This window comes from Bos taurus, chromosome 28, assembly GCF_002263795.3.
Source record: "Bos taurus isolate L1 Dominette 01449 registration number 42190680 breed Hereford chromosome 28, ARS-UCD2.0, whole genome shotgun sequence".
In the NCBI taxonomy this organism is placed as follows: Eukaryota; Metazoa; Chordata; class Mammalia; order Artiodactyla; family Bovidae; genus Bos; species Bos taurus.
In genome coordinates, this window is record NC_037355.1 from 43,997,863 (window position 1) to 44,015,139 (window position 17,277).

At 40.1% G+C, this 17,277-nt stretch overlaps 1 protein-coding gene across 3 annotated transcripts in view; it reads right to left on the bottom strand.

Moving 5' to 3' along the window:
* The window catches only part of PARG (poly(ADP-ribose) glycohydrolase), a 114,724-nt gene extending 97,452 nt beyond the window's left edge, over nucleotides 1-17,272 (bottom strand). Inside the window, exons 1-6 of one of the 3 annotated variants that reach the window (XM_010820699.4) lie at nucleotides 17,210-17,272; nucleotides 12,517-12,583; nucleotides 10,948-11,934; nucleotides 9,908-10,091; nucleotides 4,454-4,576; nucleotides 4,235-4,318 (exon numbers count right to left, since the gene is read on the bottom strand). In XM_010820699.4, coding sequence (XP_010819001.2) covers nucleotides 4,235-4,318; nucleotides 4,454-4,576; nucleotides 9,908-10,091; nucleotides 10,948-11,934; nucleotides 12,517-12,554 — 1,416 coding nt within the window. In that variant the 5' untranslated portion in view covers nucleotides 12,555-12,583; nucleotides 17,210-17,272. 3 annotated transcript variants of the gene reach the window in all.
* Nucleotides 17,273-17,277: the final 5 nt, after the last annotated feature.

The window sequence follows — 17,277 nt, forward strand, 5'->3', positions numbered from 1 at the left end:
TCCATAGGATTCTCCAGGCAAGAATCCTGGAGTGGGCTGCCATTTCCTTCTTTTCCCTAACCCTAACTGCCTGAATAGGCAGCACTTTACCTGTGGGGTAGGCATAAGACAACCCATTAGTTACACACAAAGAACTATTGTATCGCCTGCTTCTAAATTTCTATTTGATTATATTTTATAATACATATTAAAATAATAGAGAATTTATAAAAAACCATTTATAATCGCAATATACACCTCAAGAATTTTTACTGAAGTTATATGAAGTATGAAAAACATCGTGCTAGATTATTACTATAAACCTAAACTTCCTCATCACTGAAGAAAGGTTTTAAAAGTCAACATTCTGCCAAAGAGCTTCCTGAAAAATACTTCATGTCACATCAATTATCACCAAGCATCTCGGCTAAAAGAAATGAGCCAATAAAAAAGTATATAATCTACTTCAAATAAGAAGATATCCAAGTTCCTTGAAAAAGGAAAAGTCGTCAACCATGAAATACCGTGACAAGATAAACAGTTTAATTTACTCTCACAGCTATAATACATTTTCCATTAAGAAGGAAAAGATTCTAAGAATTTTTTCCCCAAAATTACTGGTATTTGATTTCAGGACCTCAAACAAAACATTAAATAGCAATGTCTGGAACAGCACACAGACAGACAACGCATATAGTGGAACAAGCTCCTGATACACTCAACACCACAGATGAACTGCAAAGACCTGCACCTAAGTGCGAGAAGCCAGACACACGAGCACGCCTCACACACGATTCCATTCAAAGAAAATGCAGCCGATATTTCGCTGTTGTTTTTTTTTTTTTTTTAAAGGCAGTTCAACAGTTGCCCGCAGCCAGTGCAGAAAGAGGAAACGGATCACAGAGGGTAAGAAAAATCTCTGCAGGGTGACAGCAACACTCTGTATCTTGGCTGCAGTGAGAGCTTCAAGTGTATAAGCAAATGGCAAACTTAATCAAGTTACATCCTCTAAAAGGATGTACTATCTTATATGTAAATTATTCCTCAAAGTTGGTAAGGAAAAACATTCTAAATAGCATTTATACTCTAATTCTTTAATGGAGTTGTATAATTAGCATTAACTCCTAACTCATATTGACTTTACTTCAGTCTTCAAGTCTCAAAAGTCGTCCACCAGGAGGCCTCCTAATCCCCAGGAAAACCGTGTGCAGGCTAAGTCGCTTCAGTCGTGTCCAACTTCATGCAACCCTATGACTGCAGTCCACCTGGCCCCTCTGTCCACAGGGATTCTCCAGGCATGAATAATGCAGTGGCTTGCCATGCTCTCTTCCAGGGGATCCTCCTGACCCAAGAATGGAGCCCATGTCTCTTATGCCTCCTGCATTGCCAGGCGGGTTGTTTACTACTAGCCCCACCTGGGAAGCCTGGGTGCTACTCCATACAGTACTCTTAGATGAGTGGTTTGTTTTTTTTTTCAGTTCGTAATTCACAATAAATACAACTTAAAGCACAAAGAAGTCCATTCTTTGCAAATTATCAGACATATTATCCATAGAAATATTACAGTGTAAACCAACTTTTGAGGACACTGTTGCTTTTATAAACTTATAACATCTCTGCTGCTGCTAAGTCGCTTCAGTCATGTCCAGTCATGTCCAGTGTGACCCCAGAGACGGCAGCCCACCAGACTTCCCCGCCCCTGGGATTCTCCAGGCAAGAACACTGGAGTGGGTTGCCATCTAACATCTCTAATCCCTCTTAATTTGACATCAAATAGCATTAAAAAAAATAGCGAAAATATTATTATATTCTATAAGAAGGATTTAATGTTTTCCCTCCCTCTCATCGTGCTTCTTCAGCAAAGGAAACAATTACCGTTAAGTAGAGAGAAGAAAATCTCGATAGATTACTCTGTTACGCTGAATCTACCGTAAAATAAACAAGAAAGGGAAATTCAGATTAATTACCCCTTTTTAAAATAATCATGGCACACTAAGGAATTGCTAAAAGAGGTGAGCAGCAATGTAATTTAGGACACTATGATTATTATGTATTTGTGTTTAAAGGAAAAATATGTAAATTCTTAAATAATCCTGTTGGTAAGGCTATTAAAGGCCCTAAATTAGTGTTTTTCATATAGAGTCTGGACAGTATTCCTGATTGGTCTGCTTGTATTTGAGAGTTTATAAATGTGGTTTTGGAATGAATCAGCTCAGTTCAGTCACTCAGTCATGTCTGATTCTGTGAACCCATGGACTGCAGCATGCCAGGTTCCCTGCCCATCACCAACTCCCAGAGCTTGCCCAAATTCATGTCCATCGAATCAGTGATGCCATCCAACCATCTATACTCTGTTGAGCCCTTCTCCTCCTGCCTTCAATCTTTCCCAGCATCAGGTGGCCAAAGTATTGGAGATTCAGCTTCAGCATCAGTCCTTCCAATGACTATTCAGGACTGATTTCCTTTAGGATTGACTGATTTGATCCCCTTGCAGTCCAAGGGACTCTCGAGTCTTCTCCAACACCACAGGTCAAAAGCATCAATTCTTCAGTGCTCAGCTTTCTTTATAGTCCAACTCTCACATCCATACGTAACTACTAGAAAAACCATAGCCTTGACTAGACAAATCTTTGTTGGCAAAGTAATGTCTCTGCTTTTTAATATGCTCTCTAGGTTTGTCATTGCTTTTCTTCCAAGGAGCAAGTGTCTTTTAATTACATGGCTGCAGTGAATTTAATTCATTCACTTTGGAATGAATACAAAGGCCAGAAAAACAACACACTGTAGAAATGAAAGCTGGTATTTTAAATAAAGAAGTACCTAAGATGCACTGCAGTACAGGAATGTCAAATTCTTAAAAACCTGGACCTAACGTATTTATTTGCAAGCTGATATTCTGCATAGAGACCCCCATCTTTCCCTCTACCAACATTCACCAACTCTGATAAGTTAAAAAGTAGTAAACACAAAGAATTTTTCCTTTATACAGTATAATTTTTAAGTTTATCAGTATACTATTCTGGGGCTCAGATGTGTTTACAAATCTGTGTGAAAAGCAAATATTGATTACAAATTGTCTTCACAGTGATAATGAACACAACTCAAATGATGGGTCAAAATGTTTAAAATGGAAAAAATCAAATTGATATAACTGGATATAAGTATAAAGAGATTTATTTAGTTTTATGTTTGTACATATGTAATTAATATATGTTTATGTTTGTGTACGTGTAATTAACATATTAACAATAAGTAAGCTCTGGCAGACCCTGAGAATTTCTCCCATTTAAAAAAAGTAATTATAAGTCTGAGAAACACTATCCCTAAGAAATGAAATTTTCAAAATATATTATGGTACAATGTATCACAGTTTTTCATTTGAAGGGAAAATAAGAGCTAAGGAAAAAAAAAAGGGAGCGATGGAAAAGGTACAGAAAGTTAAGAATAACTTGTAAGTATAAATGAAAAATCAGTATAAAATCTAAGAAACAGTACATAACAAATTAATTTCTCAAAGAGAACAAAGCCAGTTTTACAGAAGTATAAAAAATCTGTTTATAGTTGTAAAAACTTTTAAAAGCTTATATAAGGCTATAGTGCCAAAAATAAACATATACTCAAAACAATCTAATGGTTGCCCTTATGGACTTAAACGAAATATTTTTTAAATCAAAAAAATAAATTATTGCCAAAATGTAAGATTAATAAATTATGAAACTGCTAGAAGCTGTTATTAAAAGCAATAAAAAGTACAATGTTTAATCATTAGCAAACTCAGCTTCCCTTCGGGCAAACAATGCTGAAGTCGTAATTCTTCCCTGATTTACTTTCAAAGACATTTCAGAAGCAGGGTAATTCTAAAACAAAAAGAAAAGCAAAGCCCAGGATCAAAAGAAATTGGATGGGGAATCAAGAAACAGGTCTTATTTCTGGTTCTCCAAATTATTCCGTGTGGCTCCAGGCAAGTCATTTACAACTCTCAATTCTTCTACTCATTGCCTAGAGATGGAGGAGAAACCAAGAATGTCTCTAAAAAGAGTTCCTCAGGAAGCAAGCACTTTGCATATAAATAATGCTGTTACCTAAGTCTGTTAAAGATCAAACAACATCTCTGAAGGAAAAGACAGGGCTCATCTCTAAGAACTACATGTAAGACACAAAAATTACAAAAGAACACACCTTCAGGTTTTGGGGTCGAACCAGGGCTCATCTCTAAGAACTACAGGTAAGAGACGAAAATTACAGAAGAACGCACCTTCAGGTTCTGGGGCCGAGTGAGCCTGTTGAGAAGTGCAGTCTGAATGAGTTCCCACCGGCTGCCTGCAGCTCGCTCACCATTCTTTAAGGAAAAGAAAAACATGAAGAGACTATTCCAAGTTCTCTGTAACGTGGCGGAATCAGAAGCCAAACAGCAAGCATCAAAATGTCTTTCAGAGACTAAAAGAACATGAGTTCTGCTCAGTTTTGTTCTCACCTCATCTTCCACAGGGTACAAGTTTTGTTCTGAACAAGGCATCTTAACATGCTTGTTGTCCCACAAATCTTTAAAATGTGTTGGGAAAGGTTTAGGAACTTCTCCTATTCGCAAAAGATCTACCTGAAATGCAAGAAAACTGTAAGTGCATAAAAACTAGGCATATCTTCTGTAAAATAATCCAAAGAAATCAGCTGAAGTAAATGCTATAAAAATACAGACCAGCTCCTAGGCAAGAAATCTCGTTAAGTCTTTTTCAGCTTTTCCTACTCCTTACCTTTAGTTAGTTTCCAAATCATCATGTCCTGGGCACTCTACCTTCATCCCATCCAGTTCCCCGGGCCTTGTTAATCCTTGACTGAATTTCTGGTAACAGCTTTCTATCCCTCTCCCTAACTCCCAACTGCTCCCAGATACATTCATCCCACATAAAACCCTTCTCCCCACTTGGGAATTATATTATCTTTCTAAAGTATCCCCAACCTTCTAATCCTATAATGGCTCCCTTCTGCCTATATAGATTCTAAATGATTCCAATTTTTAACATCCTCTTTTACCCAAAACACCATCTATTTAAACATCAACCTTCAATACTCAGCTCAATTTTCATTTCCTATAAGAAGTCTTTAAAAACTTTCTAATAGGCAGTAAGCTTCTTCTCTCATTTTATTGGCTCATCATCATACTAGAGCACACTTTTTCCCCTCCTGCACTGGACTCTAAACTTAAGAATAATAACTATATTAACTTTGTATTTTGAGTATTCACACTGAGCCAAACATGTATGTTTTTAACATGTGTTAAGTGTTTATATATGTACAGTTGATCTTTGAACAACATGGGTTTGAACTGCGCAGGTCCACTTACACAATTATCTTTTTCAATAAATACATACCACAGCACCGCACAATCAGCAGTTGACTGAATTGCTGAATGTGGAGCCTCAGATACGGAGGGCCAACTGTAAGTTATACTCGGATTTTTGATACCCAGAAGGCTGGCACCCTAACCTTCAGACTATTCAAGGCTCAACTATACACACACACACACTGTTGCTGCTGTTCAGTTGTTAAGTCGTATCCGACTCTTGGTGACCCTGTGGCCTGCAGCACACCAGGTTTCTCTGTCCTCCAACTATCTCCTGGAGTTTGTGCAAATTCATGTCCAGAGTTGGTGATGCTATCTAATCATCTCATCCTCTGCTGCCCCCTTCTCCTTTTGCCTGAAATGTGTATATATGCACGTGGATAAATATATACATATATATATATATATTCAAGGTTCATCCATACTATAACATGAATCAGAACTTCACTGAAGATCATCAAATAATTACACAAATAAATATAAAATTTCAACTGTAAGATGCTATGAATGAGAGGTTCATAATGCCACAAGAATCTTTCTAGACAATTTTAACTTACATGGTGAGCTTAGGGAATCCTTCTTTGAGGAAGTAGCAATTGAGCTCAACTCCAAAGGTGAAAAAGAAGTAGGAAAAGGTGAAAGACAAAAAAAAGGGAACTGCCTATGGAAGGAAAGACTGTTAAATAGGCAGCTTCCTTAAAATCCTGCAACCCAAGAGAAATAAACTTGTAGGCCTTTTATACAGGTAACCATTAAAACCACAAGTGTGTTTAAGACTACTCCAAGAGAGGAAAAAATAAGAGGACCTATGAAAAAGTCCTGGGGAACTCTAACGTTGAAGCGCCACATGTAGAAAAAAAGCGAAAAGGAATAAAGCAAGGGTTTCAGGAGGCAGGAAGAAAATCAGGAATATATGGTGTCAAAGAAGCCAAAGGGTGAGAATACTCCAAGGAGGAGACAATAAGGGACGTTCAAGAGTCAAAAGAGGCCGAGACATCAACCCCCCAATCCATCAGTCCATACGGGGACCCCAAAGGTGACTCTGTAAAGATCGTCCATGTGATCTAAGGTGACATCAATCCCCCCAATCCATCAGTCCATACGGGGACCCCAAAGGTGACTCGGTAAAGATCGTCCATGTGATCTAAGGTGACATCAACCCTCCAATCCATCAGTCCATACGGGGACCGCAAAGGTGACTCTGTAAAGATCGTCCATGTGATCTAAGGTGACATCAATCCCCCCAATCCATCAGTCCATACGGGGACCCCAAAGGTGACTCTGTAAAGATCGTCCATGTGATCTAAGGTGACATCAACCCCCCCAATCCATCAGTCCATACGGGGACCCCAAAGGTGACTCGGTAAAGATCGTCCATGTGATCTAAGGTGACATCAACCCCCCAATCCATCAATCCATACGGGGACCCCAAAGGTGACTCGGTAAAGATCGTCCATGTGATCTAAGGTGACAAAAACAGGTACCAGTAGAGCTCCACACACAGGGGAACATAATATGTAAGAATATACGGATCTTTGGGTGTCTGTAGTTTAAATACGTGTACGCATGTGTATAGCACATGCCTATACATGTGTTTGCCTGTATGTGTGTACATGTTTGCGTGTGAGTGTGTGTTGTATGCATGAGTGCATTTACAGATAAGCATTATCGTGTCCATGCAATTTCAGATTATCTTCCATTTCTAACACTAAGTGTCAGCTTTGTATTATGACTTCAATGCTGTAACTATTAATATCTGGCATCTTAGAAATGTAACTAAGGACTTCTATTTAACAACGATTAATTATACATGTAGCATACTACCACCATATTCAGGAAAAAGAATCTAGAAGAAAACACACCAAATTCTTAAGCTTTTTTCATTGACCCTGTATTACTTTTGTAATAAAACTTTTATAAATTCATTGGATATTTGACAAACAGTAATTACAGAGATTAATTAATGACGGTATAAGATGCTTCAGGTTTTCTTTGTGGGCAGTGGGAGGGAGAAAGCAGGAAAAGTCAAAATATCACTTATTCCTTCTGATCAATCTTTTTTCCAAATCTTACCCATTAACATCTTGTCCGTCACTCAAGCCTTTTCTTAATTTCACACACATGATCAATGCCTCCTTTTCCCCTATCACCCATACTAGAGAATTCACAGAGTCCTATCAATATAATCTCAAAACAATTTGCATTTATTCTTTTATATGCCCACAATTACTACCCTGTCTCAGTTATTTCCAAACTTTTTCAAAGAGCAGAACTCTTTTCTCCCTACGAATTCTAATACAAAATCATTATATTTAAATAAAAGCTATTTTAATAAATATAATTTTTAGAGTGACTTTATTCTATCAATAGCAAAGAGACCAACTGAAGAACTATGTAATTGAGAGAGATGACAGCTAAAGCTTTCATCAATCTATTTATTCTCTCATCCAATAGTAAGAAAATCCTATCCGCACACCTAAACAGCTGGCAGATGGTAACTTTTTTACACTGTTATTTTGATGTTTAAGGAAATGCTTCAAACAGCAGTAGCAAGAGAACACTGATTCTATGACCTGCACAAAAATGAGTTCTCTTGGTAAAACCTGCTGGTTAAAATATGGTATTAAGCAAAAAAACAAAAAAAAACCCCAAAAAAACGGTATTCAGCATTTTTAAAAGTAAACACACATTAATTCTTTCACAAGACGTTTTTCATAGTTAAATATACAGTTTAGAAAAGAAATTTGAGTCAATATCAAAAGAAGCCCTGAGCCACTCTCATGAAGCACAATTTGATCATCACTGTTTGCTTCCTCTTCATCTCTTAACCGAGCTCTTTTTCCTGTTTCCAATGTATCCTCTCTTCAGTAATCCTTACATATAGCCGTCTGATCAACCTTGCCATGTATGTAGTACAACTATTGTCTGCACAGACATTTCCATGATTTCCAATTCTTATAGATTCAATTTCTTATAGACTCAGATTCTGATACCTAAAGCCCTCTACAAATGGACCCAAACTACTTTTCAAGTCTTCTCTTCCACCATTTTCCATCCAAATACTCAGTTCCAGCAAATCAACTGTTTTCCATTTGTAAAAGTTTTAAACTCCACAGCCTTTTCCTATAAAGGTTATATATCTATCTGGAATTCCCTTGCCTTACTAACTCCATTTCAGAAATTTCCTCTCATCTTTAAGAACTCAGCTCAAACTCCACCACCCTGCTCAATGTCACTTTTACCTAACCACACTAATGAATTCTGTACTTCAGAATATTTAATCACATGAAGGCGATGGCACCCCACTGCAGTCCTCTTGCCTGGAGAATCCCATGGGCGGAGGAGCCTGGTGCGCTGCAGTCCATGGGGTCGCTACGAGTGGGACACAACCGAGCGACTTCCCTTTCACTTTTCACTTTCACGCACTGGAGAAGGCAGTGGCACCCCACTCCAGTGTTCTTGCCTGGAGAATCCCAGGGACAGGGGAACCTGGCGGGCTGCCCTCTATGGGGTCGCACAGAGTTGGACACGACTGAAGCGACTTAGCAGCAGCAGCAGCAGGCTAAGTTGTATAAGAACAGAGATTTTTTTTTAAGTAGCCCCTGGGAAATCTAGTATAGAATCTAATAAATGAGATGAATATTTAATCCTGCATGGGTTCTTTTTTTTGTTGTTTTTGTTGGCCATGCCACATGGCTTGTGGGATGTTAATTTCCTGACCAGGCATCAAACCCAGGCCCACGGCAGTGAAAGCGCTGAGTCCTCACCACTGGCGAGCCAGAGAATTCCTAAAATATGAATATTTAAAACTACTCTAAGAGTGACAGACATATTTTAAGATTGGATTACGGTAATGGTTGCCTAACTCAGTAAACTAACTAAATATAACTAAACACTTAAAATGCTCAATAAAGTTTTTGTTGTTTTTTTTTTTAAAGAACCCACGAAAAGTATGAAAGAGGTTACCAGGGTGAGTGAGGAATGAGATGTTACTATTTAGTAGGCAGAGCTTATGTGCAGGAAGATGAACAATTCCCGGAGATGAACGTGGTAACGGCTGTAAACACTGCCGCTGAAATGTACACGTAAAAATGATTACGTTGGCCAACTTCACATCACGTACAGTTAACCACAGGTATTTTTAAGATGAGGTTGGTTTTAGAAATGCTGAGTTTGAGATACCTAAGGGACAGTGATGGGGATGTCTAGAAGAATCTAGAGCTCAGAAAGAGGACAAAACTGGAGAATAATTTGAGAATACTAAACAACACACAATTTTGAGTTGTAGTATCTAACATGCAGTGGGTACTCAATAAATACTGTCAATTGAATTTTTTAATTCAATAAACTTTCTTAACGCTACAGAATATTCAATACCCTCAGCAGTTAACAGTGATTCATCTTACGGATTTGTTAAGTACCGTGTTAAGTAACCTATCATTATATTTCTCTTTTCTATAAACTTCTCAGTACTTTATATACGCAGAAAAGAGCAAGACTTTTTATGCATTGGTCTGTTTTTCACAAGTATCACAATAAACTGAAACTTAGCACCGTCTCTCTTTATAGGTAAGAGGTAATATCTACCCGAATAGTCACTGTGTGATTGGCAGATGGTCTCAAGGGAGGCAGCCGGATCCCACACCTTGGCATTCTCCTCATCTCCTCAATAGGAGTTCCAAGCCATTTCTTATCTGGAGAAAGGTGAGGTGGAATGTATTTAGGGATCTTCCTTTCTGTTCTTTGATGTTTCATTTCACATTGTTCTTTTCTAAGATCAAAACATATATATTCAATCACAAACCACTCACTGTTTAAATTCACTTAGATACACAAGTAAAAACACTTACCCAGAAGTTATTGTTTAAAATGTGCCAAACTTGCTCTTTCTCCTTGGTATTTAGAAAAAACAAAACAACAAAAAACCTTATAAGGCTTACAGTAAAACCCCAGAGCTTATTTTCACTAGTCTGTGGAAGGAATTTCCAAACACATGTAAATCACCTTCTGAAAAAGCGGCCTTGTAAAACAGGTACACTGCCAAACGGGTCATGGTTCAGAGTATCAGCTACTCCTTAGGACTCTAGACAAGAATTTTCAATGAAGTGAACTTACTATGGCATGCTTGCCATAAGAGATCACAAAAATTATGGAGTGGGCTTTAAGATAATTTTTATACTTACATTTTTTTGTAATCATACAAGCTGGGATTTAAATCCCAGCTTTACTCCCCACAAGTTACATAATTTCAGTGAATTGTCTAACCAATTTCAGTTTTCTCATTTGTGAAGTGAGTGCAATACCACCTGCCTGCTGTCAGAGCGTTAGAGAAAATGCATATACAGTAGCCTAAGATAACAGTAGTTACTATCGTATTTATGGTCGAGTAATTCCCATAAATCTCAGAAGGAAGTTCATGAAACTAAAATCTGATTATTTACTTCTTTTCTGTTTCTGTGATTTTTAGAATTTAACATTTGAGTCTAAGTTTAAATTATGCATTATTAATTAATAAGAAAGACAATTATTTCTTGCCTTCAGTGCAAACCATAACTTTGTGAAACTCCCCCTCACAAAATTATATAACACATTACCCTATTGAAGACACTCTTGATGGTAAAAATTACCTTTTGTCCTCTGCTTTGGGCACTCTCATGAAATGATCTGTGATTTTAGAATCCTTTCTCCCATGTTGCTTAGAATTTCTGCACTCTACATTCAGGCTAGAAGTACTTCCAGGTCGTTTGGCATTCACATCATTCATTCCAGCTCGACTCTCTCCTCCTTCAAATTGGAAATGTAATCGAATCTCACCTCCCTTAGCAGAGGACCGCTTCCTCAACTCAGTGTCAGCTTCTCTTGGTTGGAACCTTGAAGGTTTATTTGCTGTTTGAGCAGAACTGCTATCTTCCTGTTCATCAAAACCTGGACTTGTCTCTTCATCTGCTTCTGAATCCTGACAACTATTTTTGGAATTATCTACATCCATTGGTGACTCAGGTTCACTTTCTTTCTCAACTGGAGGAGAATTTCCTAGACTACTTTCTTGTCTATTCAATCTGTTGGCATTTTTCAGTCCAGTACCAACATCCTCAGAGCCAGTGTCCGACAAGGGGCTCTCGGACACCACGTCTGTCTCCTCCTGCTGACACCCTGCACAGGCTTCTGCAGGATGGCAAGCCTTGCCACACTTCTGGTGGCTTCTGGCTTCTCTGCCCTGTTCATCTTCCATCGTCTGCTTTGCATTCGCAAGCTTTACATGTGTCAAAAACTGCTGATTATCTCTACTCTCCTCACTATTTGTGTCACTGTGATCATCCTTTGGGGACGACTGATCGACATTAGCATTACTGAACTGCTCTGGTACCAGAGTTACCGCTGGAGGTTCACTTTCCAAAAGCCGTTCTGAGTGTGGCCCTTCATTCTGCCACTTACACATAGCCGCAGTCTGATGCTGCTTCAAATACTGTGTACCTTTTTCAACTGGTGACTTATCAAAACCTAGCTGAGAAACATTTTCTAATTTTTCCATGTTATGTTGATAAAAGTTATCTTTTTGTACAGAACTCATCATGGATTCTTCTCTTGTATTGTTGTTTTCTTTACTATGCAAACTGTAAAACAGAAAGAATGATACAACAGAACTTATGACACAATAGAAAGAATTTACAACACAAAAAAGTCACTTACCCAAACACATTCCTACAATATCATAGCAATAATGAAACCTGTGATTACCTGAGCATACAGCATGCCCTTTCATGACTCCACACCTGTGCACAGTTGCCTATAAAGCCCTTTTCCCAACTGTGTGCCTGGCAAACACCAGACAGAATGCAGTGTTATACTTCGTTCACCTCCTGCGCAGCCTTTCTTGCAAAGGTAAAGCTGACTGTCTGTTCTACACGCTAACTACCACTGTGCCTCGTTTATATCTTTACTGTCGCGTTGATCACACACGTAAGAAGCATGTGCTTTTGGTGTCTGTCAGCACCACTACACTGTAAGCCTCTTAAAGACAGAGACTACTGCGTTTTCATCTCTGCATCTCAAGCATACTAAACCATGCCTGGTGCACAGCATCAACGGAAATGCCAACAAAGTTGTGAAAGCAGAAAGGAGAGAAACAGCATGAAACACGACACAGCATCCATACATCACGTTACTCATCCCTCTAGATAAGCACGTTTCTGTACCTTTCTGATTCAACTGTCTTGATTCCTTTAGTGTCCATCCAACTGGTTATAGTCTTCTGTTTGAAAACTGTAAAGAAAAGAAAAATCTGTGTGCATGCATACCTTCGAAGAGAAAACACCTATAGCAGCAGATACACATGGAAGGCATTAAGCTAGATTCTGTGGATTAAAAAAAGATTAATCATTCCTTCCTCGTGCAAGCAACGGGAGAAAATACAGGAACATAAATATAAATACATTTGGCAGAGAAGAGAAAGTGACCAGACCTTAAAGAACTGGTATGGTCTAGCGGATGAGACTACAGATGCTGAAATCAGCTTGTGTGCTTAGTCGCTCATTGTCTGACTCTCTGGGACCCTTTGGACTAAACAGCCTGCCAGGCTCCTCTGTCCATGGGATTTTTCAGGCAAGAGAACGGGAGTGGGTTGCCACTTCCTTCTCCAGGGGATCTTCTGGACCTAGGGATCGAACCCACACCTCTGTGTCTCCTGCACTGCAGGCGGACTCTTCAGCTAGGTCCAAACCCTGGCTCTCCTCTGACTTCCTGTGTGTTTCGTGAAGGGCCGCTTCTCTGTGTCTCAGACTCCTCATCAGTAGACATGCAAATTAATAGTGTCTCTCTTGGGTTATTGTGAGGCTTAAATTAAGCAACAGCCATTGCAAACTGCTTACCATATGCTCAGTACATGTTACTTATTAGTTAGTAGTGGTATTAAAAGAGATCCTAAGGGAGGTCCCTGGTGGTCTAGTGTTTAGGATTCGGCACTTTCACTGACCTGGCCCAGGCCAAAATAATAATAATAATAGATTTTAAAAGTAAAATGAAGTCAAAAAGACCCTGATAAGAAATTAAGATATTTCTGAGGAAAGGACTACTTTAGGGAATTGAAGAAAGTGGGATCATCTGATAAACAGTTCTTGAAGAATAAACATGCAGTCACATTAAGGGAAAAAATCAGAAGCAACAGAACCAATGGTAGAGAAATATTAAAAGAAAATATGGCTGAAAGGTCAGCAAGGAACCACAGAGATTCCTAAAAAACGCATAAAGAGAGGTACAAAATCATGTCAAAAGTCACATTCAGAGCTGTAATGCCAGAATTCAAATATAGGAGGCTCCCAGTCAGGCAGGATACACAGCCTAGACTGCTGGTGTGAAGGGGCAAGAAGCAAGAGTCTATCGTAAGAAGCGATGAGGAAGGTACTGGTCTAGGTCAGCGGTTCCCAAACCTACTGAATCATCAGAAGGCTGACAACAAACGGATCCAAGGGCCATATCTAGACCTTCTGAATGAAAATCTGTATGTGATGATGGAGGTATGAGGGGAGGTGGATTCTGTATTTTTTTTTCCCTAAAAAGTGGTTCTGATGATCAGCAAAGTTGAAGAACTGTTGGTCAAGATCCAAAACTAGTCTTGTCTTTGTAAGACTAGAGAATAAAAGCTGAGAAGTGAGAGTTATGACAGATTTCAAAATGACAGAGATTAAAAGTGACACTAAACTTTAAGCTTGAGACTTGAAGGATGGTCAGAACATTAAATGGAAATGCAGACGATAAGAGAACTGGATGTAGGGGGGAAATATGGTTGGGTCAATATGAACACACTAAATTTGAAATGCCAAAGAGATAACTAGACAGATGACCAGCAGATAGTAGCAAAAGAATTAATGGTTCAGCAAGGTACATATACCATAAATAAATGCAAGCCAAATTTATATAAACATTAGACATTTAAGCATGCTTTTAAAATTTAATGTATTGCATATGGATTACATGTATATAACATTTTAGTATGACAGTGCAAGTGTGAGTTGCTCAGTTGTATCTGACTCTTTGTGACCCCATGGTCTATAGCCACCAAGCTCTTCTGTCCAAGGAATTCTCCAGGCAAGAGTACTAGAGTGGGTTGCCATTCCCTTCTCCAGGGGATCTTCCTGACCTAGCAATCGAACCCAGGTCTCCTGCACTGCAGGCAGATTTTTTTCCATCTGAGCCACCAGAGAAGCTCTTTCATATAAGAAAACATAAAATCTTGAACATTCTCAACTACTGTCTAAATTGCAATGTAAGAATGTAGGCAACTTAGGTCACAAGCCCTTCTTATCTACCCAAGTCCCTTCAAACACCGTAACATGAGACGCCATCCCAGATACAGGAAAATCAATCATTTATTTATCACTGTATTTGAGTGCCATATAATTCACATTTTATACTAAATACTAACATTCTAACTAGTCAAAATCTTTTATCAGCACTTTGAAAATCGTTTCTGTCACAAAAACTGTACATATATATTTGATATTTCTTATTAAACACCACGACTTTAGTGATTTTATGAAGTTAATACTTCTACAGCAAATTAGACTTCAGAGAAAAAATTAATTCCAGTCACAAAAGAGAGAATGAACCAGTTGATTCTGAAACTTTTTCTACAGTTCCATCTTCTCTATTTAATTTCATTATATCAAACACAGCAAATATAGAAAACCCTCAAAGTACAAACCAGCAATGGGCAAAAACATCCACTTTTTGAGTCAGAATTTAAAATACCTTTCTCCATAACTGTAAAGATTTGATGGTATGATATGACTAGGTTCCTATAGCACACACAGAGCACGGCACTCTGATGACAAGGCAACTGAGCCTAAAGAGTGCAGGCAACATTTCGTAAAAAACTATGAAGAGTGTGACAGTGCAGCTGGAGGGGAGGGCGTCTCCTGCTGTTCTGACGCTGAGAATGTGTTCTCTCTCTGGCTCCAGGCTTCCTGCTATAATTCCTGAAGCCTGAGAACAGGGTGAAGGAGGAGAAGCAAGAGGCTGCTGCTGCTGCTGCTGCTGCTAAGTCACTTCAGTCGTGTCCGACTCTGTGTGACCCCATAGATGGCAGCCCACCAGGCTCCTCTGTCCCTGGGATTCTCCAGGCAAGAACACTGGAGCGGGCTGCCATTTCCTTCTCCAATCCACGTATGCATGCTAAGTCGCTTCAGTCGTGTCTGACTCTATGCAGCCCCATAGACAGCAGCCCACCAGGCTCCTCTGTCCACGGAACTCTTTAAGCAAGAGTACTGGAGTGGGTTGCCATTTCCTTCTCCAACTACTGCCTGCAACCAAGTATAAATCATTATTTCCCATCTAGACTAACTCCTTAACTAGTCTTGGGCCTGCACTTCTGCTCCCTTTCAATCCATTTTTCATTTTCCACACACTAGCAACAAAGATCTTTAAAATATGTATATTTTAGTAAATATATATTTAAAAAATATATATCCAATCAAGTCACTCCCCTATTGAAGCCTTTTAATAGTTTCTTCGGAGAAGGCGTTGGCACCCCACTCCAGTACTCTTGCCTGGAAAACCCCATGGACGGAGGAGCCTGGAAGGCTGCAGTCCATGGGGTCGCATAGTTTCTTACTGCCCTTAGAAATAAAGCTCAAAATCCTCAGCATACCCAATATGACCTGATCTTTGCCTCTCTCTCTGCAACCCCATCTCTCACTACTCTCCCCTGTCCACAATATTCATCAGCTGCACTCTGGGATCACTTCATTAACTTCTCTTCATCTAGCTAACCCCTCATTACTCTTCAGTCTACTCTTCTTTATAAGAATAAAATTCTTATCTTCTGGCTGGGAGATGATCCTTGAGCCCAGAAACTGGATTAGGTACACCTGACTCTACCATTAGTTCCGTTCCCTTATGAACTGGAACATCCATTACGCTTTATTATGTTGACTTCCGTAATCGTCCATTTCTCCTGGTAGACTTTAGGGTCTGAACACAGAGACCAAGTAACTTTTATTCAACATTGTATGCCAGAGCCAAGTTTAATGCCAGCTAAGACTAACGGCTCTGCATCCAGGGACTAAGAATCTAAACTGAGATAAGCTACAATATTTTTTTGTAGCTTTCTTTTCATCTAGAGGCTGAAGCTTCACATCCACAATTAAACTTCCTTAACAGCAGCAGCCACGACTAAGGCAATTACTCAAACCCGAAAAAAGAAAACAGGTGGAGTATCTTACCACTTCCCGCCCGGTAAGTGACTGTTCATCAAGGTTTCTCACACCACCAATCGCCGTGGGAAAAATGCGACCCTATTCTCCCAGTAGTGGCCTTGGGGGCTCAGCAAGGGGACCTCAGAATTCAGAGTGGTGTACACAAGACTAGAAAAGGGGGAGGAAGGTGCTGGCGTCCCCGGCTCTTGAGATGGACCAAAAAGAGGTTTGGGCCGAGGAGTACAAAGAGCTTTATTTCCCCACGTACCAAGAGAGGTGGCGCTGCCTCGGTGCTGTCCCGCCCGGCCCAGGGCGCAGCCTGACGAGGACGGCGGGACCCTGAACTGCACCGGAGCGTCCTTGGAATCGAGGACGCGCCTCTGCCTGCCGGGGAAGCTCCGGGCGTCCGAGGCGGCCGGCGGAGAAGTTGCAGCGGCGTCCCAGCGGGGTCGCTTGGTGCAGGGCTCACAGCCGGGGCCCGCACTCATGCTGGGACCCGCAGCACTGAGTCTCCGGGCCAGCCCGGGCGTAGAGCCTCATTCACTAACCCTGGGAGGGACGGACTGCGCCCCCTCCTCGGTGCCTCCCGGCACCATGCCCCCTCTGCCGCTGACTGCTTCTGCAGCTCCTGCTCTGACAGCCTCCCGAACCAGGCCCTATCCAGACGCCTGCCTTCCCTCTTCCACCGGCACCCTACCAGCCTCAGGATGAGCCGTTCTGATTCGGGCTTCGTTCACTTTCCCACCACCGGAAAGCTGCCGTCAG